The sequence below is a fragment of the Bicyclus anynana genome, chromosome 1 (genome assembly GCF_947172395.1).
Source record: "Bicyclus anynana chromosome 1, ilBicAnyn1.1, whole genome shotgun sequence".
Taxonomy (NCBI): Eukaryota; Metazoa; Arthropoda; class Insecta; order Lepidoptera; family Nymphalidae; genus Bicyclus; species Bicyclus anynana.
In genome coordinates, this window is record NC_069083.1 from 11,491,291 (window position 1) to 11,518,984 (window position 27,694).

The 27,694-nt window shown below is 34.3% G+C and overlaps 1 protein-coding gene across 1 annotated transcript in view; it reads right to left on the reverse strand.

Annotated features, from left to right (window-relative positions):
• Positions 1-1,184: 1,184 nt before the first annotated feature.
• LOC112054830 (lachesin-like) overlaps positions 1,185-27,694 on the reverse strand; it is a 36,303-nt gene continuing 9,793 nt past the window's right edge. The window contains exons 2-9 of the mRNA XM_052881432.1: positions 25,332-25,454; positions 24,046-24,152; positions 23,013-23,198; positions 18,563-18,755; positions 18,025-18,153; positions 15,975-16,094; positions 5,013-5,183; positions 1,185-3,835 (exon numbers count right to left, since the gene is read on the reverse strand). Of these exons, the coding sequence (XP_052737392.1) occupies positions 3,450-3,835; positions 5,013-5,183; positions 15,975-16,094; positions 18,025-18,153; positions 18,563-18,755; positions 23,013-23,198; positions 24,046-24,152; positions 25,332-25,401 (1,362 nt within the window). The 5' untranslated portion in view covers positions 25,402-25,454 and the 3' untranslated portion in view covers positions 1,185-3,449. The remainder of the gene's footprint in view (positions 3,836-5,012; positions 5,184-15,974; positions 16,095-18,024; positions 18,154-18,562; positions 18,756-23,012; positions 23,199-24,045; positions 24,153-25,331; positions 25,455-27,694) is intronic.

Here is a 27,694-nt window from a genome sequence, read left to right on the forward strand (position 1 = left end):
ATACTCCTATCGGACCCGTGTCTGATATAGAGGCCGATCTGCATAACTATTTTTTTAACTAAAAATAAAATAAAGTAATTCAAATAATTCCGACTATCCCTGTAACACACGCCTTTATCTATCCTTGCATTTTAAAACGTAAAACTTGGCTACGTCATAATTATAAGGATGCGTGTATGGGACACATTTTAAGATCTATTTACAAAAGAAACATTATTTACCTCGAAAATATTAATTTTAGTACACAACATTTTTAATTAGATATGAGAAATACACCCCAGCACCCTGTACAATACATATTTTTGAAGATTTCATACAAAACTTTAAGTTAAATACTTAAACTTTCACATAAACCAATGTATCTGTTGGCAAAAACCGTATGAAAATCCTGTTAGAAAAAAAAAAGTTTATCGACTTCATATAAAAAACATCCTTTTAGATGCAATGCACCCATTGGCTTCATTAAAATCGGGGAATAACTATTATCTAGGTACTCGTATTAGATAATATTTTTTTAATAATCTACCAGCACGCAGACTCAAGGCAAGCAAGGCAGACTCTTTATAAAATATTTTAAAATTAAAATAATATCATAGAGACTACCAGAGTGTACTGCATCAACATAGCATCTTTTCCAAATCCTATCCTATCCTATCGGAATAGGAGACGTATTTTAGCTGTGGTGGTGGTAGCTCCAACTGGATCTAACCCAGACTATACGTTATTTAGCGTAATTCAGGATAATCTTCATCTGTGCTTCTATGGCCTATACAGTCTAATAATTATTTCATAGTATGGCCTTGCTAGCCCGATTCTGGAGGGTATGGGTTCGAATCCGGTCCGGGCCATGCACCTCCAACTTCTCAGTTGTGTACATTTTAGGAAATTAAATATCACGTGTCCCAAACGGTGAAGGAAAACATCGTGAGGAAACCTGCATACCTGAGTATTTTCTTAATTCTCTGCGTGTACGAAGTCTGCCAATCCGCGTTGGGCCAGCGTGGTGTACTATTGGCCTAACCCCTCTCATTCTGAGAGGCAACTCGTGCTCAGCAAAGGGCCAGAATATGGGTTGATAACGAACGATAGACACTTGAAATTTTCCTAAACTTTAAAGTAACAAAACTTGCCAGACTGCCTAAATTAGCATTATTTAGTATTCGTGGAAATGAAACATCTCCGTATAATTTTAATAGTTAATATATTTTAAAGTATAAACATTAGTTAACATTTTTGATAACAACTTTATAATATTTTTTATTACATGGTTGTGATACAGTTTTATATAGGTAGGTATTGTCTTTTTAAATATTTAAAGATATTTATATATAATATTATTACATGATTACAGATGTTATTAAATTTTCGCCAGTGTTTAATATTAATTAATTAAACTAAAGATTTTTCAAGACTTTTTTCTACTAAGCGGAGACTTGACAAATCTGTTTTACAGACAGACAAAATACTCTCCATTTTCCATCCTCGACAATTTAAGAAAACATTGTCTACACAATAAATTGAAAAGCAAAATATTTATTCATAACCTGCAAACCCCTTACTTCCATTTAGGTAATAAAATAAATGAAGACTTACACGAAAAATATACTATTTATGTACATTTAAGAAAATATTTGACAATTATTTAAAAATAATATCACTTATTTCTTCAACTAAATAATTAAACTTTTTACACATTGGATAATTTAAGCTAGATTTCCAAACAATTCAGTTTGATACACAACATGAAAAAAATATCGTATAACCAATGATGTTAGAAGAAAAAAAAGATAGAGAGCGCAACGCGGACCAAAAGGCACGTTAAAACTCTGCTAATTAGCAAACCTGAGCTCAGTCGCCGCACTGTCATTGCGCCGTTGACAACGCCGCTGAAATATTTTTTGTGTGCCAGTTGTAAACCTCGGATGTGGTTTATGTAACCTATCTACCTCTTTTTTCTTCTAACATCGTTGAGTTGAGTACAACTTACAAATTATCCTTTACATAGTTACAATATCTACATACATATGGTACGACATGTCTACATACTTAGAACTACCAAGATTTGTACTTATTTTTTAAACATTGGATTGGAAATATTAAAGTTTGATTATGATTTTCATTTATTTTATTATTGTTTAGGTATTTTTATAATAGGGATGATGACAGTTTTTTTAAATTGTTTATAAATTAGGAGTATGCTAATAATAAAGAAATTTTGGAAAAGTAACAGGATATCTGCGATCATTACTTTCGGAGCTACAAGGATATAAAGGGTCTTATTTGCAGCACTGCCACGAATCCCTGAAAAACGCCCCATACAAAATGGAACGAATTAATGACGTCATTGTCACGTAACGATATCTTTGTTATTTGTGCGTTTAGGTTTATAGTTCACATATTAAAAAGTCACGTTTAATGTAAGGGAGCTAAAACTGTATGATTTTTTATCTAGTTACGATAAAAGATTTTTGATTGATTTTGAATTTATAATCATATTTATTTTGCAAACATCCAAACATTTTTTGCTTTTTACGTATAAATTATTTAACATTGACCTTATTTACCCGAATGTCAAAAAATCAATATATTCAAACTTAGTCATCATCCCCATTCAAGATATCCCTCAAGTGCTTACTTGGAGACTGTAGTCTCATATTAATGTTACAATACAAGTATAATTTACCTATACCTTTGACGGTTTCTACGCGGCATCATATCGGAACGCTTAATTGCGTTGCATACCTCTTTGCCGGTAGTGTTTATATACTTATCATGTTTAATAAATTAAAGTCCGCAAATATGGCGTTGTTTCATTAAACTCTGATAGCTAAAATATTAAAATACCGGAACATTCGCATCAATATCAATTTCCGAGCACTTCAAAATGTTCAATTAATTAAGTTTACGGGCTACAGAGGAAGAGCTAGTAATTATCAAGATTGCTTCACCCGGTACAAGCACTTTTCGAAATATATAAGATCTTTATCAACTTAACGTTGTTATATACCTTTAATATACTACATTCACATTATGGTTTCAAAGGGATTTATATAAGTAGGGATTATTTTCAATATTTAGAATATGTATTGTTATGGGAGATTATTTTGATAATAATTAAGCTATCATTGAATATTATATATCTGATTATTCATAATATTATGTAGAGTTCTAAATGATTAACATTGTTTGTAACGAAACCATTTATGCATGTTAAACCTAATAGGTTCCTCGGATATATATTTTTTTAATCTTTACAAGTTAACCCTTAACTAACAATCTCACCTGGTGGTAAGTGATGACGCAGTCTAAGATCGCAGCGGGCTAACTTGTTAGGAGGAGGATGAAAATCCACACACCTTTCTGTTTATACACGACATCGTACCGGAACGCTAAATCGCTTGGCGGTAAGTTTTTGCCGGTAGGGTGTTAACTTGTCACAAACTAGTTTTTTAATAAAAAAAGTAAATAATTATACAAAGCAATATGTAAACATTATTAGTCATGTATGAAAAATATTTTGTACCTTCATTACTAATAACATTTTTGGCTTCTGATTCTAGTTTATTTATAATCTTACGTACTTTGTTACTAAGGTTTTGTTTTATTAAGTTAGTAGTATTGACTTGAAGTGTTTTATTTTTGGGAGTGACGTTGTCGTTGGTGAGTGGGAATTTATGACTTTTCGTGTCAATGTCACTGTAGGCTTCTTTATCGTCTTCATCATCAGAGATCTCTGCTGAACCGAACTGGTTGTCTGGTCCTTCAATAGGAGTGGAATACTTAAAATCTTCATTCTTTACAGCTGGGCTCGTATTATGTGAAGGCCCGGGTATTTCTGTCAAAAAAATCAGAATACCAAAGTTTTATTACTATAACTTTTAGATTATTTCAAAATAGGATAGTTGACTCATATCAAATTTAATTTAAATAATATTAATTTCGTATTACATGAAATAAGGATCCGAAATATATCGATATCAATTAAGAAAAGTTAAGGATTTCATAGAAAACTTAATTTAAAAATTATGTATTCAATCAATTCTTCCAAATGTCAAAAACGTTGTCGTCCATTTTATGACGTCACGATGTTACTTGATGTCACTAAAAAATAAACGTCAAACTAATTATTAACTAATAGTTTTGTCAAACACTTCGTTTGGTTAAGGTTTAGTGTTAATGTGACGTCATGAAACAGTGAAAATATAGACCATCATGGCCGACAGCGTTTAGGCACGTATTGACAAAAAATATCTAGCATAATATTCTTAAAGCACAGGCACGGGGGCGCAACATTACTAACTTACTAACTATGGGCTGAGAATTTTAACTGAACTGAATTTTCAAAATCAGTTCAGTAGATCCAGAGATTACCCCTTTGCCAACTTTGCCTCTTTATAATATTGGTATAGATTAAATTAAAAATTGATAAATGTAATTGTAAAGCTTGAAACTACAATCCGGTGTGTAATATTAACAGTATTTAGTATCCTGTAGTTCATTTCCGATAGATCTTAAGCCCGGCTTATTTATGCACCGATGCACATGTGGGTCGCATTGCATATACATTAGTGATAAGCTCCTAGTACCTAAATCTATTGATATGTAAAGTATCAACTCAATTTCTATAATAACAATCCAACAAAATTTTTTTTGGTTGTTCAACATAGTAGATTGTTATACAAGGGGCTAAAAAGATCCATAAAAGACCTGTATTTTTAGGGTACGAGCCGTAAGGCGAGGTCCGCTAAATAGAAACCGAGTTTAAAATGGGTTTAGCCAAATTTGTGGTAAAATAGGGGTAATCTCTGAATCTACTGAACCTTCTTTTATCACTAGAAAATAGAAATTTTTCAGTATGGATTCAGTAAATCCAGTGATCCAGAAAGTACCATAGCATATATTTTATCACCCTCTTCTCACAGGAACAGAAACTACGTGGATGAAGCAGCGAAGCGTCGGCTAGTTACTAAATAAATTAATAATAATGTCACAAAACATCAAAAATAACTTACCATAGAGTCTTATTACACTATCGACTTCACCAAGAGAGTTTTTCGCAACGCATCTGTATCCACCAACGTCAGCCGAGGACAGTTTACGTACCGTCAGCGCCATACGACTCTCAAACGAGCTGATCACCGTGTTCACCACCTCATACTTGTTCGATGATATCACCATCTCGTCTGTAAAGAAAACCTTTTTACACTTTTGCGTCTAATTCTAAAGAATCCGCATGGCATCGTCGTAGCAAATATTTATCGACGAAAGATAGGTAAATAATGTAGTCCCTTAATTTTAACAGCGTACAAAGAGCAAATAAAAAAGTATTGAGTCAAAATTTTTCATATCTCAACTGAGAAGCCTAGTAGTTGTAAAAACAAACTGAATTATTTTCAAGTTGGCGAAAAATGCTCATAGGAAATCTTGGTCAAGAATTTGAAGTTAAGTTTTCCCAAACCTAAGCTAATTAACTTTCAGCCTTTATATTCAGCCATATAAAAAATCCTTGATATTCAGTTGTGGTCTAATCCAAAATTGACTATTCGTATTATGGCATTTTAAAACGTTCAGGAAATATTGTAAGATACTTCTTATTCAGAACAGTGTTGTTCCCGAGGGATAAAAACGTTTGCATTCGGACAATGCCGTGGACAGTAGCTAATTAATAAAAGCTTTATTTGTGTATACATAATACATATGCATGAAAATTTTGTACACAATTTTTGTACACAAATGATCATTGTGTATAAAATGATTTTCGTTTTGTTACTTCTTTTATTGTAAACAGTTTTCCACTTGAAGCCTCAAAAGTGTCACTGTAATGCCCTCATATCCCGACGTCTGTTCAACAAATTGCCGTCGAGTCCAGGTAAGCTCTACTGTATTGTTCGCTAGCGATAAAGTGAACACCTTTCTTTAACAAAATATACATAAAAAGAGTATTAAACTTAACATTTTTAGATTGTTTTATGTTGCCAAATTTTATATGTACCAATATGTCGTATATAGTAATCATAATAACAGCATATTCACACCTACGAAAATTGTTTAATTTTGAGCTCAGTTAAATCTTTTGTATTAAAATATTTCGTATTGTTGTATTATTTTATTATTGGATCTGTTTTTGGTAATGGTGTTTAACAAGCAAGCAAAAAGTAGCCTATGTGTTAATCCAGGCTATATTATATCTCATTACCAAATTTTAGCCAGAGTAACAAACATTTATATCATCAAAATCATCAGTTTTCGTAAATCTCGAGAATCCAACGATTGTTTCGGGATAAAAGGGGCCTATGTGTTAATCCAGAGTAAAGCCTATTTCCATTCCAAACTTCAGCCAAATCGCTTCAGTAGTTAAAGATTAACAAACATCCAAACAAACACACATCCAAACATCCATACAAACTTGTGCGTTTACAATATTAGTAGGATAAACAGACATGCGGTTTATGAGTTATTTAACCGAGATAAAAGAAAAAATCTTCAACAGATTTGGTACCCTTTTAATAATTTCACCAACTCGACATCATGACTCTGGTAATTCCAAATGAAATTTCCTAAGTCAACTAAGCAATACATATTAAAATGTATAAGCACTCGAACTGAAAACTTATTTGAAAAGGAACCGATAAGAACAAGAATGTCTTGTCTAATCTTAATTTCGATCGAAACTTCGGTTTGTTTACCCAACTGTTCGCTTTTACGACGTGCAAGTTGGCCTTCGAGGAAAATTGCTTAACAAACCCGTGCCTCCGTTTCGTTATAACAAGAAATTTCATCTCAATTAATGTCTAAAATAACATTGTAACACTCTTAATTACGCTCGAGTGGGGGCTGCTTAATTAACACTTACATGTCAGCGACCCTAACATAGATTGATGACAAACGAAAATGACAACCTTGTATCGTTCGCCCTTTGCTCGAGCGAAAGCGCCAGTCACTCGGCGCGAGTTCACGAGCAAACAAAGGATTGATCGACGTCACAGTATTATAAACCCAACCATTACCATCGCAAACACAGCGCTTTAATGCGCTTTCGTGATTAACTTAATTTCTTACGCAATACATTTTTTTCATTCTTTTGTTTTCTACTATGCCAGCGACTACTGCATGAAAAATAATATTAAATTATACGTATGGCTTTCCTTTTGAATCACTGTATCTATTGATGAGTATCGCTTTAAAGTTCATTGCGTATTTTAATTAGAATTTTGATTTTTATAAATATTTAGATACTAGCTGATGATGCGCGGTTTCACCCGCGTGGTTCCCGTTCAACATTCGTCCCGAACAAGATATAGCCTATAGCCTTCCTCGATAAATAAGCTATCTAACACTGAAAGAATTTTTCAAATCGGACCAGTAGTTCCTAAGATTAGCGCGTTCTATCAAACAAACAAGCAAACAAACTCTTCAGATTTATAATATTAGTATAGATTAGAAGAAAAGATGGGCTATTGAAAAACAGCAGACCATTAAAAACGGTACAATCAAAATTCGTATAACCAACGTTTAAATTATTCATAATATCAGTTAGTTTTATTTTTTTTTATTTGAAACTTTCTATTAGGTTGACCAGCGTGACTTTTAATATTATGTACAATGTAAATACATTTCATACTCTGAATCACGACATTATAAAAGGAAAATATAACACTTGGAGTTGAAATTTCCAAAAATCGTTTATGATTATGGTGACAACAGTAAGTATACCTACTCCGCGCCATAACAAGTCATGGGGCTCATTGCCATTTGGTAATGGCGGTCTTATTGTCATTTGCGTAAGGCGCTGTCAATTTTAGTGGAGGTTTTAGCCGCAGGACTTCTTACGTGGCGCGGAGCCTATAACAACATTCAAGTAAACTTACTGACTCTGTCTGACTGATGACTAACCATAAACTATACACAATTTTCGATAATTATGTTTTGTTACTATTTATTGTACCCGTTCCTTATTCAATGCTACTGCAAGCTATCACTCAACAACGTGACAACAAACCTCATCAAGGCGTTTTTACGGATGCTTTAAAATGTACAAAGCCTACACTTTGTCGCGTTCTCTGCAAAACATTGTCGCTCGTTAGAGTCATAACCGCCTCAATGGCCGGTGCTTACCTCGCGCCTTACGCCTCCCACCTACATGCCTATTTGCTACCTAATGTATTTCAACCTCAATATTTTTATGCATGTTATGTTCCTTGTTAACTTCTTCATGGTACTGATACGATAATTTAGATAATAAAATTGTGATGTTATTACTACCAATGATACTGAGTAGTCACATCAAAATCTCCCTTTAACTTTAGCATTAGTTTGCGCTAATAAATGGAAAATACAACGTAATTTTTCTCTTGGAAAATCAAGTTATGTAGAAGTAATCAGTCTTGTAACACATAAATCATACAGTTATATTAAGTCAGTTAACGAGTTTACAAATGCAAAAAATATAATATTAATGAATCGCAAACTGGATGTGAAATGTTATTTAACAATTATATTAAAAATGTTGGCTAGTCATTTGACACTAAATAATCATTTGAAATAACTTGTTTATAAATTGATGACAGTAAAATAATATGCGTATATAAATTACTTATAGTTTAACTTTTAACCTTTTGAATAACATTTTATATAAAAAACAATACATAATTTTAAATATATTATAAAGTTGTAGTACGAGTAAATACATGGGTATAATACCTTAATTTTTAATTTTGTTTGTAGATAAAAAATCCACATCGACATTAACTTTAAAGCCCTGGAGTTTACGTACCGTACATACCGTACGTACCGTACGTACCGTAATATACGAGCTAAACGTAACTGTATCTTAGCACAGTATGAAATAATGTTTCGTCCGATCCGGTTCGGTCAATTCTTTTAAACTAAGTACGCAACGGATTTTAAAGATAAGGTGTCGATGTTAAACACTTATATACGTAAGTCATAAGTGCTAATATGCTAAAGTAGTTCTTCTCTAATAGAATGCAGACATTTTATAATACGAACGTGTAGTTTACGAAAATCTATAAAAATAGTTTAGATGTTTTACAAAGCCTTCATTTCAAAAATTCCATCACACTCCACGGTTTATGAGTGACACAGTGGCTCGTTGGAGTCGTAACAGTTTCAATGACTGACATTTTTATCCGTTTTACTAGTAGTATAATATAATTTATTTTTGACCGATTTCAAAACATAAGGTGTTCTCTCTATCTTTAAAAATATGATGTATGTAACATATTTCGATATTTTGCTCTAAACGTATCCCATTGACGTGGAAGTAAGAGACAATTTTGCAACAAATATTTTTGAATAGGCTAAAGAACTTACGATACTTTAAAAAAAATAACAATTTATTTATTATTTATGATTTCAAAGAATAACCGCAACAATTAAAAAATTAGATACAGCCAATGATTTCCGTCTTTATTGATGATTCCGCCAAATATTATCTTGAATATCATTTGCGCTGTAGCAGTTTTAATTTACAAGTTTTCTAAAATCTCGTAATAAACCCTTGACCTTGATAATGCTTCAGCGAATAACAGATATACATTTAAGACTCTATGGTAAGGTCAAAGACTAGAGATCACAGTAAAAAATATTGTACCTTCTTTTCAACGCCTGGTAAATTGTATGCTGTTAAAATAACGCGTCACACTTGACCGGCGACAAGCCCGAGGGACACCGATTCAGCTTTAACCTTTTTATATTAAAGTACTGTCATTTTACATTGTCAGCAAAATAAAAGCAAAGGTCCTGTTTTTAGCTCTGTGGCGAAAAAACGTTCAGTTTTCTATCTTTAACTGTCACGCACTATAGTAATAGTAATAGTTTGTGCAGGTTCGTATGTACGACTTAGGGATCATGAGTTCCTGGATCTCTCTCAAAAAAGATAAAAAATAATTAGTTTATTGGAATCATCCAGCAATGTTATTAAATTACATAAAAGTTAAAAAATAGTAACACAGGAAAATAATATAATTAATGATGTAATAGCTAAACTTAAAATCACGAGACGCTCCTAAGCTCGCTCTACATTGAAAATTAACCCGTAAATTTCAGGCGACAACTGCTGAGTAGAGAACTTTCCAAACCGCCGACGGCTATAAGGGGAAGAAATACGAAGTAACAGCTAGAATCCCTCTAGCTCATTACAGCTGGTTCTCTCACTAAGTGAATTGAGCACTTTCTATTGAGCACAAGTGATTTAATGCTCAAAACTGACTTTTGACGCGATAAGTTCTACCCCGCTGGTCTATTTAATATTTTGGTTTTTATTAAGTATTAAAATAGACATCAAATTCTATTAACAAACAACAAACTACTGTGTGATATCCACCAATTAGCAGCGGATGATGTTTTGACGTGACAACGTCTTATAATTCGATGGAGCCGGCTGCACACTCGAAAAAGATGACGTCATGCGTCGTTCCCTCGCTCTAAGGTTGCCAACTTTTTTTACCCGACTGCTAGAAGGGTTATGTTTTTCGCGTGTATCTTGTATGTATGTATGTATGTATGTATGTTTGTATGTATGTATGTAATATTCTTTATTACCTCATATCTTCCAAACCACTGAACGGATTTACGTAATTAGGATATCGTTAAATATGTCTCAATAACTATAAATATAAGAAATTGTAATGTTGGCATGAATTGTAAATTATAATATTGTATGAATTTTTCAAAAGAGCAACTGTTGGGTTTCTTCTCAACAAAACCTGCCTTTCGAACCGGTGGAAGAATCTTTACAAATAGTCAACTGTCGTATCAAAAGTGCTTGTAAACTGAGCCTACTTGGAATAAACTAATTTTGAATTTTGAGTATTTTCTCATTTACGAAGTCCGTTTTCTTCGATAAACAATTTCTCGCTCTCAGCTTCTCTCGAAATATGGCAATAAATCAATAAAACGCAGCTAACTCTGTAATAAGTGTTCCGAATATTGTTTTAATAAATGCAGTAAAGCACAAGCGTTGTTTTTGGTCATATTTCTTGAATACGTAATGCTTAGTGCGATTTCGGAAGGCAAACTGTATGTGCATACATTTCCTTGACATATTATTCCTTGTTATAAGACCGGCACCAAATATATGGAGTGTATATACATTTATGTATATTGTATATACAAAGATTTCACATATAGGCGTCATTTCACCTGTCTGTCTTATGGACACCCTGTATATTAGCTTTAGGTAGTCAATACCAAGTAGGTCGTTTTTATATTATTTTAAAATAAATATTTTTTTCATTTTTATAAATATAACTTTCAAAATAAAATAATATAAAAACTTACAACCTTATATTTTTACCCTTCATTATTATTTTCACGATATTATGTTCTGTTCCTAGCTCCAATATATTATGAGTATACACCAAAATTTGTATAAATGGGTTCAGCGTTTTAGCCATGGTAACAAACATACAGACATATTCGCATGGAAACCGAACACAAGCAGAAAATGTATTATTTTATTACGCAACTTTAGCTGGTTTATTTTACGCTCGAATAGCTGCTAATGGATTTTTCACTGGATATCACGCGCGGTTTTATTATGATTCTACAGTGGTAAACCTCGGTTACTCGTGTTATTGAATGATATTCCTTTATCTATTTCAGGATTACGGACTGGAGTATTCGTGACTGTGGCGTAAAATGACAATAGGACCTCGTGATCCCAAATATAGGCTTACCACTGGATCGACGAATACAATATAAAATACTGTATCTACTAATTCTGTACAAAGAAGATATTTTGAAAATTCCTCTTCTTAGCTATTAAATAGGATAGTACGCGTTTGTTTAAGTTATTTGCAAATCAATTAACTAAAAAAAATGTAAAACATGTATTGTGAAGTATTATGTGGAAATTATATGACGGTCAATTTAATATGAAAATTTCTTGAAAAGTGTTAGGAAGCGTCTATCATATCTTGTGCACGTGCAGTCGTATGAATAAAATATTAACTCATCAGCCGACGAGGAATATTTTCGATCTATGAAATTTACATCTTTCTCACTTGGTATGAACAAAAATGTATAAGTATACATATAATTTCTGAAATGATTAAAACGCATGTTTATACATCAATTTATTCATTTAGAAGAGCTACGATGTGTGATTGACATAACTACATACATACATACCTACACACAAACACCTTGAACTTATAATACCTTTCTTGTCCATCGCCAGTGGATATGACCTCTGCCTCCAATTCCGGAGGGTGTGGGTTCGAATCCGGTCCAGGGCATGCACCTCCAGCTTTTTAGTTGTGTGTAAATTAAATATCACGTGTCTCAAACGGTGAAGGAAAACATCGTGAGGAAACCTGCACGCCAGAGAATTTCTTAATTCTCTGCGTGTGTGAAGTCTGCCAATCCGCATTGGCCCAGCGTGGTGGACTATTGGCCTCATTCTGAGAGGAGTCTCGAGCTCAGCAGTGAGCCGTATATGGGTTGATAACGACGACGACGACGACGACATCGATATTAGCATACGCTCAATTAAGAGGAATTAGCCTTCGCTCTTATTATGAATGGTATGGTTACTAATTCAGAAACTCTTATATATGTTTGTCTATTCAGCCTTCATACATCAAACAACTCGACTCAACTAATGCAGCGTGATCAGACCGATAATCTGCTATTCAAACATATCAACACTTGAATGTTAAATGACATAGCTGAAGTGCAAGCAAACTAAACTTTAGTTGGCAGATCAAACATTCCGCGCGAGTTGAGACTGTAGTCAGGCTTTTGATTTGCCAAGTTGCCGCCTAAGTAACTGGACCGACTAACACTATCGTGGCACCATCGACATCGTTTACATAGTTACTTATTGTGTGAGACTTTCATCGATATTTAATTATACAAATGTTTGTATAGTTACGAGTACCTACATGATTACTTACAGCTCTAGATAAATAGTAAGTACTAGCGGACGTCCGCGACTTCTTCCGCGTGGAAATCAATGTAAACTTTCAAGCCATATTTCACCACTTTATGTCCATAAATCATAAATCATAAAAAAAATACGAAATATAATGTGATTCAAAAATTTTATAATGCTGATTGCATTATAAAATTTTTGAATCACATTATATTTCGTATTTTTTTATGACTTATGAACAAATTTTTAAAACTCTAACTCTAAAAATGAAGAACTTTCCATACAAACTTTCAACCCCTATTTGACCCCTTTCTTATTTTATTTTTGCAATAAAAAGTATCCTATAACCTTTTCCATATTATGGTCTCAAACCGAACAAAAGTTTTATTTGAATTTATTCAGTAGTTTCAGCGTGATGCCCTAATAACAAAAAACGCGCACAAACAGACAGACAAAAAATCTAAAAAAAATATTTTTAGCTTCAGTATCGATTATATAAGGCCCCCCGACAAAAATTTTCAAAATATCTTCAATGTACAGAATGTAAAAAATGTACCTGTTACAGTTTTATTATAAGTTCTAGATGGCGCTAGTAGTCCTTTATGTAAAGGTAACGTTTGGTGTTACAAATGGTATAAGTAAAATTTCAAATTGCGAATTAATGTATATATATTTCGACCAGTTTTATTATAAGAAGAGAAGATTTGATTTATCTTTATAATAGAGGAAAAAAAAGCGAGCGCGTGATAAGTCCGTAGTTGGGAAGTTGGTGGTGATAAGCCCTCGTACCTCAATAATCACGTTAAGCCATCGAGCCCGGTTCCGGCCCGAGAATATGGTAATTATATTCTGATCGTTAATGAACGTTATCATCTTAGAAGCTTGCAAACCCGCATTTGAGCAGCATGGTGGATCTAAGCTCCATATTGTCTCTCCTATAAGGAGAGATGCTTGGCCCTGTATTAGGCTGGTAGCTGATAATATTATGAACAAAATTAGAAAGACGTTTAAATTCTGTAATATATAATACACAAACAGTTACACTAATAAGGAAAAAATTGTATTAACAGTACAAATATTGACAGTTTAACAGACAGTGCATTTACCAAAATCGCATTAAACTCATAAAAGAAGTTAAATCCAATGGCCATAATAATTACTTCAATTCATCGTTTCTATACTGATGGGGTTCGTAATAATAGGACGGTGCTATATAGTACACTGGGGATATAAATTACGAAAGCTTTGTTAGTCGCCGCCAAGAGAAGTCGTAAACGCCGTGTCCACTCAACTGGCACTAACGAGCATTGTCTTATTTTACCACAATAGGTCAATTTTCTTAAGACTTAAACCCTCGTACTCGTAAATTAAATCTTAATATCTCATTACTTGCAAGCGCCCCGCCTATTTGACGCTTGCCAAAAAACTAGACCAATTTTGGACAAGGCGCGCGGCTTGTAAAGTTATAAGTATAGTTATGCACGTACTTTTAAATTTTTCTTTTATCTATTTTGGCTTTTATCATTATATCAAATCAGAAATGAGGAGATCCGCACACGAACCAAAGTCACTGACATAGCTCAGTGAGTCGCGAAGCTTAAGTGGACGTTTAACGACGTTAACGTTGGACGTTGGAACGTTGGGTCCCAAGAAAGCGCAGTGTTGGTCGACCCCCCACTAGGTGGATTGAGGACATAAAGCGGGTTTCCGGGAGCCGCTGGATCCTGGCGGCTCGAGACCGTTCTGCTTGGAAGTCCATGCCAGAGGTCTACGTCAAGGAGTGGCCGTTCATCGGCTGATAATGATGATGTTCCTATAGCTGGCTGATGGACTTCGTTCTGTCAAATATTTGTGTTGTATAGGATACGGAAAGTGTTGACGAATACGGAAGGAATGGCGACGGATAGTGAGGCTTGCCACCACACCCAATAGTGAGGCTTGCCAAAAAACTGTAAGAGAAAACCTAATTCGCGGACCATATAAGTCGTCATCAACCCATATTCGGCTCACTGCTGAGCTCGAGTCTCCTCTCAGAATGAGAGGGGTTAGGCCAATAGTCCACCACGCTGGCCCAATGCGGATTGGCACATTTCACACATGCAGAGAATTAAGATAATTCTCTGGTATGCAGGTTTCCTCACGATGTTTTTCCTTCACCGATTGAGACACTGATATTTAATTTCTTAAAATGCACACAACTGAAAAATTGGAGGTGCATGCCCCGGTCCGGATTCGAACCCACACCCTCCGGAATCAGAGGCAGAGGTCATATCCACTGAGCTATCACGGCTATATAAGTAGATAAATTTATTTCACATATTTAAAATTGAGGCTTTATGCAATAAATATAAAGCAAGTTAAGGCTAAAACATGTTACAGAATCCGCGGAATTGAAATGGTTCAATATACCTACAGTCATGTGCTGTTAGGTAAATATAAGGCAATGTAAATACGTGATATTAAAGACATAACATGGATACTGTTTGTTAGTACGGCTCTGAACGGAAATTAACTCACATATTTGTTCTTATGGAATTCGCAAAGGAATATCTAGTAATATATAAGAGAGTAAAAAGGGAAATAATAAAAGAAAAACGAAGGAATAATTGAAAAGGAAAGAATAAAATCCTAGGCATATGAATGATAATAATTAAGCATAGTTTAAATTAATTGGTATTATTAAAAATACGACACAATATACGAGTATACAAAATTACATTATTGGTAAACACTTTTTTAATTCTTTACAAGTTAGCCCTTGATTACAATCTCACCTGATGGTAAATGATGATGCAATCTGAAATGGAAGCGGGCTAACTTGTTAGGAGAAAAATCCACATCCCTTTCGGTTTCTACACGACATCGTACCGGAATGCTAAATCGCTTGGCGGTACGTCTTTGCGGGTGGTAATTAGCAACGGCCGAAGCCTCCCACCCGCCAAAAGTATAAATGCACATGGATATTATACTCGTATACATTACCGTCAAAGTTATTACGATAAACGTAACAAACCCTACATACGAGTATGTAGGGTTTGTTACCTTATAATCAAGTATTTTGCATTCAAACACTTACTAGAATCTCTAACCCAATAGTTGATAGACTTGGGCGAAGACTCGACGTAGCACTCCAGTGTGACGTCAGTGCCGAGCGGGGCTCCCACTAGTTGATTAGGCACCTGGATCACTGGGTGAACTGGTAGAGGAAAATTACTAATTAGCATACTGTCGCAAAACCAATCAATAAGTATATCGTACCTTGAACGTTTTACTATAAAAATATGAAAGAGATATTTTAAAGCATTATAACTTAGGTGGTCCCTACCCTCAAAAGGGGAACTGATGATATCAAGCGAGTCGCTGGATGCAGGCGGTGCAGGACGGTTGTGTTTAGAAGTGTGCTAAAGGGATATGCCCTGCAGTGAATGACTATCGGTTGGTGTGATGATGTTCATATTTTACGCAAACGCAAATTACTGGAAAACCTTAGAAAGTAATTTAAATCTCCAGTGTGTTAAATGTAGATATACCTGTATTGAGATTGCAGTCAAGGGCTAACTTGTAAAGAATAAAAAAAAAGACCAGCAGGCTAACTTTAACACGAAACTTGCGATTGTATGTTAGTTGACATATACGAAATTGTGATTCTATGTAACAAATGTCACCTGGTGCCTACTGACAACCCTTTGTGGATATTACAGTAGGTAGATGACATTTCTCAGTTGATGGAAATTTGTTTTAATGTTAAAGACCAAATTAGTGAATAGGCCTGCTAACTGACCCTGTAGTATACCCTTAAAATAGTTTGATAGTGATGTATTATTGTTTAATAGTCCTGTTACAAATCACAGGAAATCAAATAAACTTTTTTACTGAAGTTGACGAGTGAACAAGAAAGAGTTCTTGAAACAAAAATAATTAAAAGACACTGCAGAAGGACGTAAGATAACACCATTAATAACAAGAATCCCACGAAAGTTTCCGAAATAAACAACAATTAGAACGAATTTCCTGTCAGCCATTTTAGTCTAAATGGGTTTTCTCTAAATTTTTGCTCTGTCTAAAGGAACACGAAAGTTACAATTTTATTAATAAAAGATTTTTAGATTACAAAAGCTTTTTTTTCAATATTATAATATTTTTATCACAGCTTGAAGAGACGTGGCAGCGTGTCTCACCGATTTCAAGTAAACGGACTAGTGATTCAGCGGCCGAACCATTTGAGTTAATTTTGAGTTTATATTTAACATTAGGTTATGAAATTCGGTATAGTGCAAGTTAAATCTTAAGCTTTATTAATCCCAAGTTAAAAGTTGTGTGTTACAATTGCAATGAGTTTTTTTCAAGTTTGAATACGAGTAGGTATACGAAAATAGCTAGGTCCATTTAAGTCAAGTAATCATAGTTGAATAAAACATTAGGTTTTTTTTATTCTCTGCAAGTTACCCTTTGACTAATACTTCGACTACAATCCCACCTATTGGTAAGTGATGTTATTTGTGACACGTGTGTGTGTATTTTGTAGTCAAGTGATTGGTAGTTTGTAAAATGGTGGTAAACAAAAAAAAAACCTTGGCTGAGTTTGTTGTGGGCTTTTCTCGGACCAAGGCGCGTTTGGAACCCTCTTAATTTTAGTTTTAAGTTTTCGACAATTATTACCACCATTAAATTAAATTAAATTATGACACAATCTTGACCTTTCAAAAGTGCTTGTAAACTAAGCCTAATTGAAATAAATGAATTTTGACTTTTTTTTTACTTTTTGACTTTTGATGATGCAATCTAAGATGGAAACGGGCTAACTTATTAAGAGTTGGATAAAATCCACTCTCCTTTCGGTTTCTACACGACATCGTACCGGAACGCTAAATCGCTTGGGGGTACGTCTTTGTCAGTAGAGTGGTAACCAGCCACGGCCAAGGCCTCCCACCAACCAGATCTGGACCAATTAAGAAAACCTCAACCAGCCCAGCCGGGGATCGAACTCAGGACCTTGTAAATCCACCGCGCATACCACTGCGCCACGGAGACCGTCAAATATGATAATATTTATCTTGATACTGGAATATGTTTGATGGTGTAGTGTTCTTAACTGTTACGAGCAATAGATAATAGGAAAAACTTACAGTGCACTTTGATCATGATCCGTTTGCTGATAGTCGGTGGTACACCATTGCTTGCGATGCACAAGTAGGCGCCCATGTCTGACCGAGATATCTTGCTCAATGTCAGCACTTCGTCTTCGTACACTGCCACTATTCAAATATAAGTATATTAAAATAACAATGGGCTACTTCACACTTTTTTTAAACTGTCCTAAATGGCTCATTATCGTTCTACTAGATTGACCAAAAATTATCATATTTTTTTGAGACGTGATTCGGTCGCGAAAACGCCTGTCGGTCATGATGATCTCTACTTCAATTATTTCATGACGTCACTTTAACAAATCCCATTATTTTTAAGTTTCATAAGAAATCCTTAATTAACAAATAATTATAATTAATTAATTTTGTAATGCATGGAATAAGGATTAACCTTATTCCATGTATTATTTGTATTAAATTTTATATGAGTCAACCCATTATTGCAATTATAGCTTTTATTAAAAGATAAATGAATTTTACACTGTATTATTATTTTACACTGTATATGTGTGTATACCTTTGTTTTTAGTCCCATTTGGATCTCTGATAACAATATCACCTCCGTCTTCCCTCCTCCATGCAACTCTCGGAGTGGGTTGCCCATGAGCTCGGCAGGATACCTTCGCGGTTCCTCCCTCAGGTACCATCACGTCACCAGACGTCTCATCAGCTACGAAGTCTGGCGGAATCACCACGTCTAAAAAGCCCATCTAAAAATAAGTAAAAAACTTAGAACATAAAATTATCTAGGCAAATGAAAAATATAACATGTGGACTGCAAGAAAAAGTTGGTAAGTAAATACCTTTTTCTTTAATTATAAATACGCGCGATTTTCTCCAAAACTACTTAATACAGATCAGATTTTTTTTAATAATATGCATATTTTAAATTAGAAGTCATTATCGTTTAAAAAAAAAAACTTATCAATTGGACCTGAAATTCAATCTGTATAGATATAACGAAAATATATTATTTATCCTATGAAATGTCTGTATGTTTTTCCTTAACTTTACAGAAACGGTAAAGCTACGCCGTAGACAGAGACGCGCTACGAGTATCTAATAAATTCTCTATCTTCGTAGTGATTACAAAACTGTTAATTGCTAAACTAGCGGCAAACCTACTGTGAAATAATTTTTGAAACACATTACGTCAAGGGGCGTCATGCCGCGTCGACGTCGTCGAAGCCTGCAGCTGCACTGTCGCCCGGGGATTTATGCCGTTATCAGGCCCGGGTATAAATTACAGCGCACAGCAATAATTTAGGGGGGCCATACACGAATCATTACCCGCTGCGTTGCTCGTGCTCGCCCGCTTCCCGCTAGCGTAGTTTAATTCACTTTATCTCTCCGACGTTTATTGTAATCGCAATTTAATTTTAGTTCGTTCGCATTTTAAACTGCCACCCGAAAATGTAACGGTTAAATTACGATGCTTGTTGAAACATATCTACAAATAATTCAACTCTCCGTATCAGATGGAGCTATGGATGGTTTTATCACACTTAATACTGCTACCGGATCAAATACAACCTCATGTTAACATTTATATAAATAGTATTTTGAATATTATACGTGTGAGAAGAATTACTTTATAAATACTAATAAATTATAAATGGATAACCCAATAATTGACAATTTCACGTAAACCACATCATTAGGAGCTCCGCTATGAAAATTTGCAAAAAAAGTTTAATTTTGCGTAGATTAGAAAAGCTCTTAGATAATAATAAATGGTGAATGTGAATGAAATTTCATTTGTTGATACATATTTGTGGAATAAGCAGCGAGGATCTACTAGTTCAATTTAAAACAGGATGGTCATGCATTTAAAATCAAACATAATTGTAACAAAGTTGTTCCACGTCAAACAACAGAAAATTTTAGTATTTCCACATAATTACAGTATTTTCCAATAATGGCGGTTAATGCTAAATATTGTCCGGAAATGAAGTGCCGTTGGAATAGTTACAGCACCTATAAATTTGTTGTGTGGGCTTGGATGATGAACGAAATATCTGTTGCAACCGCTCCCGTAGACATGTCGCATACTGCATTTTACCTGCACTCGGTTTTGTATATTTTGTCTGCAATATTCATTGGAATTCCACTGGTTTATTCGGAGATCTGCGTTTCACAATATACAAACAACAACGTGATATCCGCATGGAATTTCTGCCCAATTTTACGCGGTGTTGGATACGGTGCTATTTACTTGGTTATATTGAAGTTGATTTATTTGATGGTGTTAAGCACGTGGTATCTAAAATACACGTTATATTCTGCACTGGATCCGCCACCTTGGTTTACTTGCGATGACTTCAATACGACAAAATGTATGGTCAAACGAATCAACGTATCAATCTTTCAACATTGTTTGGAGGCGCAGACCTTGTTTAACACAGATTGTGGTATGCAAACTTCGAGCAGTTACTTTTTCGAGAAAGAAATTGGTAACAATAATACGAGAAATAGAAACTGTACTCATTTGTGGAGAGCTATTTTAGCCAGTGCTGTATCGAGTGCTATGTTGTTTATTGTCTTAATAAAAAAGGACAAGTTCTTTAAGATTATTGTAAGAGTTTTAGCATCGTATATGTGTGTAGTTTTGCTCTTGTTATTCTGTGTGGCATTATCTACAAGTGGGACGTGGTATGCGACGAAAATTGGGATTAATTGGGCCGACGTAGAACATACTAGTTGTTTTTGTATTTTAACCCAGAGTGTTTTGGCCTGCGGGGTAGGTTGCGGTATGATTGGCTATTTGTCTAGAGATACCCCATTCCGTAGTCCTGCAACAATGACTGCTGTAACTGTACCACTATTCTCTATATTTTTAACACTCATGTTCGCACTCATTTTATTCAGTGGCATCAAAACTGTATCTTACTATCACGGTGAAGAGGAGAAAATACTGGAAATTGGTGATAGCATATATTTTAATGCATTTTCATCTGTTTCTGAGATACTCGGTTATTTTGACGGCATGCCAATATGGAGCTTTGCTTGGTTTTCAACAATATATATTGCTCTAGTCGTAAATATGTCGATACTATGTTTATTTCTTCTGGAAAATCTAACAAACACTTGGAAAGTTGTTGAAAAATATAGACATTTTTGTTGTTTTTGCCTAATTTTCTCAATTTATATCACTACTTTTCCATTCTATTGTTCCGATCTAACTGTAGTTCTGTCGGATGTTACTGAAATTATTCAACTCACGAGCGCATTCTTCTTTTCTGTCGCAACATATTGGATATACGGTTTCCGAAAGCATAACGTTGATATTATATTTATGGTTGGTGTTAAAGCTAGTTATTACTGGAAAATTGCTTGGCTTACAAACCCTATATGGATGTTAGCGGTAATTTATATGAGATGCACACAACTCTTAATTAAAAAACACCATAACTCTTACTTCATTGAATCTTTGTCTATAACTGTTAATGAGTTAATGGTCTACGTATTTTTAAGTATTTATGTCCTCATTGTTTTGTTCGGAGCATTGATAGAAGTCAAAAGATTTTACTCAAACGATAGTTTGAAAAACTTATTTCTCCCCGTAAGTAACTGGGGGCCTCGAGATAAAATTTTATTTCGAAGCAGAAACATGTTTGTTCCAGAGATTATGACGAGGGAGTTTTTGTATAGACAAGTCAGAATTCATGGTTACAGTAAGAAAAATGGAACCACCGAACATAAAATAAATTATTCTAATGTAATACAAGATAATATGTCACCTGAAAATACCGAATGGAGTGCTTTGACATCAAACTAATATGCGTACCTACTCATAAATATTTACAGGAATATTAACTTTGTTGCTGTTAGTTTTTTTTTAATATAATGTTGAAAGTAAGCAATAATATTTTTATTTAACTCCAACATTCTAATTCTCCAGAGTAATTGAGTGTTTTGAAACGTAGAAAAGATTCTACTCTAGCACATAGACTTTTTTTGTGATTAAGTGCTGCCTAATCTGAAAACTTATCTAGATACTTATATCTAATGGTACTTATTGTGATAACACTAACGAATTAAAATACCTAGATCTTTGTAACCATCCATGATTATTCCATTTTATTCACTGATCTTGGAACGAAAAGTACTAACTAAATATTTGTAGCACCTTAATGCTCTGCGGCGTAAGAATTGTATTTTTTGAACCGTATTTATTTCTAATGATTTCTTTATAATGATGTTTATATGTGACTAAATAGATGAGATCTTAATAAAACAAAATAAAAATAGAAAGATAGAAGAAAATTCATTTGAAGAATGCACGTCACAATAAAATCTAAATAAATACAACAACATCATGCAACGTGTATATAAAGTAACTAGCTAACGCCGCGCGGTTTTACCCGCGTGGTTCGTAGGAATACAGGGATATTATATAGCTTATAGCCTTCCTCAATAAATAGGCTACCTACCTAACACTGAAATATTTTTTGAAATCGGACCAGTAGTTCCTGAGAATAGCGCGTTCAATCAAATAAATAAACAAACTTTATAATATTAGTATAGATAAATAGTGTAATGTGGTAAAAACGTTCCAATTCATGCTGTGTCCGTTACTACACAGCGCTGGTCTTCTATAAAGGACAAGGACTTAAGGTGGCGTTTGGAAGGATAATTTTTCAATTAAATATAATTAACAAATACAAGAATCTATACTTATACTAAAACTGGTCGAATTCTATACATTTATTCGCAATTTGAGATTTTTCTTATGTTATTTGTAACTACAAAAGTTAGCGTAGCATAACGGACGACAGCGCCATCTAGAATCATTATGGCTTGTAAGTTTACATTGATATCCACGTGGAAAAAGTCGCGGCCGTCCGCTAGTTCATTAATAGATCGTAAAAAACGTGTGGCGTTAATTACGTACCAGTAATAGACTGTTTCAAAACTTACTCCACTCTAATATAACATATAGGATTTAAAATATCATATTAATATACCTGGCTCTTCATTGGGTCGGTATTGATTTGACACATGTACTGTCCCCGGTCCTCCTCTTGCACGTTCCTAATGTGTAAATTCCAAACAGTCTGTCCGTTATGGGACACGCCCACTCGGTGGTTATTAGTTATCACATGGACGTGTATCGCTTGTATTGCCTTAGTGTCGGCCTTTACCCAACCGACCTGAAAATTAGTTTAGCTTCAACACAAACTTGTTAATGTTCACCCTAAATTAAACTATATTATGAGTTTCGGAAAGGTCATCGTTGTGTAAATAGAGACAATTTCAAATTGACAAGTTTTAGCGTATAGTTTTGCACGTATCAACTTTTAAGTAAAGTAATTCTGTCTAAATGTTCTCAGTAGACAATCTCATCCTGAGAATAGCCTTAACTACTAATTTCGGCTTTTGAATGCCATCCATCGTCATCAACATCGCTGAATTCTTAACTCCAAGTAATGTTTTTTTAAAGTAAAGCCTATACTACAACCTTTCTTGATGAGCACTGTTTACCAACAAATAAATTAGAAATGAAGGTAGAAAACGCATGTCATTTACGCAATACGCAACTTATGTATGGTTTGTTTAGAAAATGTTATATAAAATATATTAACCATATCTAATTGTTCTAGGCTTATTAAACAATTTTATTTTCATTAATTTAAGAACAAGTTAATTATAATTATTATTAGGTGTGAAATGACTAGTGATTTATACCCTTATTTTTAATTTGCTTGTTGGTAAACAGTTCTCATCAAGAAAGGCTGTAGTCTGTGTTGATTTGAAAGTAAGACTTGTACTCTATCATCCATATCAAAGGAATTAGATTCAAATTTGAACAGATATTACTATGTTTTCAAATTTTACTTTTTTTTCAAAGTGCAAAACTAAACAATCCAATCACAATATGTACAAGTGCGGAAACGGCCCGAAAGGAAGAAGAAGAAGTGCAAAACCATTAGTTTGACGAATCATGCTAAGTATCCACTAGATTCACTTCACTTACACAATGATAAAAATAACACTCACCCTATATCCACCCAAGTTGTGTACAAGGCATCTGAATGTGGCATCTCGACCAATCGGTATGGTCAGATTTGTAATTGCCTCCGCAAATTCTGGTTGAAACGCTTGACCTACGATAATATAAGAAATGTCACAATTATCTGTGATAGGTAGAGTGACAAGCTACTGTACTGCAGTTAGTTTATTAGATCAATTTTGATCCATTATTGATGTTATAATATATTATGTAGTAGGTTCACACATTGTAGGATTGCGTTTTATTAACATCAAAAGTAACAATTAGTATTGTCTGAAAAAGTTTCATCATCAATTTTTGCACACAGCGACACAACGTCTAAACTTACATCGCTATTGTATTGACCAATATACCTACAGTATATGTATAAAATATCATGCACAAATATAAAGACAGAAAAAATATATTTATGATATCTTAAACTGCCGGTTTGGTGATTAATTGGTTACGGCAGGAGTCCACAGATCCGCATTGTATTCGTACACATCGGATGCATCGCATTAAACAGGTTTTGGTTTTTGTATAGAAAGCCACACAAGAGCGTCCACTGATCTGCATCGTACGGATCGCATCGGTTTTATTTACAGTAACATTAAAAATTCGTTTGATGCGATGCGTCCGATACGTGCGATGCGTATCAGTAGACGCCTGCCATTAGAATACGAGTAAGTTGTAAAACATTTAAGCCTAGCTTTTTTTAATTATTGTCAATCCAAAAACGCTTAACTTTTTTTGAAGAACATTGTTAGAGACCACCAGTCAATTGAATTTAAAAGTAATTTAGATTTTATTATTCTTTTTACTCTTTGTAAAAGTAATTGTAAATAGCATTACATTATACAAGTAACTAAAAAAAAATTAAAAGTTATTGTACAGCCAGCTTACGACATTGTATCGTTTATAAGACAAGCGGACCCTGTCAAGCTTCGCTTTGACTTATGTCCACTTCTTCCCTATACCTACCCAACCCTACCCTACTACTACCTGTACCCTACCCTATCCCTACCAGTTCCCGTACCCTACCCCTACCCAAAATAGTCACAAATAGTCTGCATACCAATTTTTTGCTTTCTACCTTTAAAATTGCGGAATGCTCTATACAAACTTCCACCCCCCATTTTAGGAAGTGGGCTCTCCATCCTTTCAACTATCTCCATTTAAAAAATCGCGTCAATTTGTCGCTCAGTTTTGCCGTGAAAGACGGACAAAAAACAAACAGACACACACACTTTCACATTTATAATATTAAGTATGGATAGATAATAATGCTTACCGACAAGCTTAGAGTCCAGTCCCAGCATGAAAACACCAAGTAAATATAAGGACCACCAAGGCTCCTGCATATTTCCCACCGGTCCTGCTGTCAGATGCTAAATCCTGGTGAAGCCATGTGACCCTGAAAATTATCGTCTTTTTAAAATGCGTACTTCTTCGTCTTAAAATAAAGATTTAAATTATATTTTAGTGCGCAGTGTCCCCTTCAAATTAGCCAAAAGTTAGTTGTAAGAATAACTTCGACGATAGTCCAATTAGCAGGCATTGAACCCTAGTCCTGTTGGATTAGGGTCCGTTTCTTAATCCGTGATGCTATTCGGTAGTCTTTATTAAGCAGGCTTCAGATAAAGGAATGTATGTGAATTAAAAAAAAAGGTTTGTTACAATCAATAACGTGCGAAGATTTGAAACGTCCGTTGGTTCAGTAGTCAGTTTATGTGGTTTCGAATCACGAGGTCCTGGGTCAGGATTTATGAGATTTTCTTTATTCTAAGAAGTTTTCAGTTAAAATTCTCAGCCTGAAGTTGGGAATTTTGTGGAGCCTTGGAAAGTAAGTTAAGCCGTCGGTCCCAGTCACTATCTACTATCATCAACAATTCTGATAGTGGTTGTTAATGAATGTAACATTATTATCCTAAGCCCGCCAAGCCGCATTGGAATAGCGTGGTGGGTCTAAACTACATATCTCGTCTCCTGTAAGGAGGGAGGCCTGGACCTGTAGTGGGTCGATAAATGATGATGATAATTATTATTTCAGTCTCAGACAACAAAAACATACACTACAACATAATACCTCGAGCTATAATACAGTACATAAAGTTAATTTATAGTTTCCACCTATTAAATTGCTTGCTTGAAGAGAATAAGTTGTTTTTTCCAAAAGCAATCTTTAACAAAAGTAGCTACCTACATAAGTTATATTATATTTATGTTATGTGTGTTGAATTACACTTTCATTCCATGGTAACTGAGAAATACAAATATGTACTTGAAATACTAAATTAGAATTTATTTGACCTAAACTTCAGTATAGACTTTTAAACAATTATTATTACTCATTTTATTTTACATCTCCATTTTTCATTTTCATTTTCCTTCCTTTGTATGTCATCTATTTTCCTTCTTTAACATTTATTCTGATTGGTGTGTTTCAGGAACACTTGTATGATGGCACGTCCAATGTTAACTCGACGGGCAGCCGCATTGGAACAACAACTCCAACTAAAAAATGCCCTACTGGAAATCAAGTCACTGAAACAACTAAATTCTGATTTGTTGAAGGAACATGATGATAATGAAGAGGAACTGAGGAATATTATTACTAAAAACTCACAATTAAAATCTGAGCTCGCCGAACTACACAGCACTCACTCTATGGTTTTAGAGGAGCGCAGCCAGCTTCAGGAAGCAGTTGATACATTCAACCAGTGTATACAGACTTATGATGAAGCCCTGGCTAGAATATCAATGTTGGAAGATGAACTGAATAGTGCACACAAGACAATTGATGACCTACAGTCACAATTACAACATTTTGAAACACAAAATACGAACAATCTTTATAATGAACTGCTTGCCTCTTCCACATCAGTCCCGGCGCCAATGCTTTGCATTGATCTGACTTGTGACAGCCCATGTGCAACCAAAACTTCCGCTATACCACAATCTAGGTATAATTTGTTTAATAGCCACATTAAAATTAAAAAAATTATCAAAAAGACTCAAAAACTAATTAAATTTCATAGTACAAATAAAAAAAAACCTGGCTTTAAGAAAAGAACGGTCACTATTAATTAAAAAAGTAAACACTTACTGTTCTTTACTTGAAAATTCCAGGGAAAAATATGAAAATGAAACACAAAGTTTACAGCATGAATTAAATCAGATGGAAAATACCTTGCAGGAAATAACTGCTAAATATGAGTTGTCTCAAAGTCAGATCCATGATCAAATCATAGCGGCTGAAGAGTTGTTAGCCTTAGGTACATACAATATGGCCCGTTTTGAGTCATTAAGTAACAAATGCCAATGTTCAAATCAGGTACCTTCGGTTACTCAGGACTGTAGTGTTTTATCTAATTCTGGATATATTGACTTGAACCATAATGAGCAATGTAATAATAATGTTGTTCCAATTCCTTCAATCTCAGATAATAATTTAAGTTCACAAAGTTTTAATTTGCCAAAAAAGGCTCAAAAAAAGACTCTAATAATTTCTGATAAGTTAGGTAAGGATTTTGGTTCCATTATGAGCCAATACCTAAACCATTCAGTGACTAACAAATGTTTTCCAGGGGCTAGTTTTAATTATTTAATAAATAGCATAAGTACAGAAAATGTAGTTGGTTACTCAAATGTAAT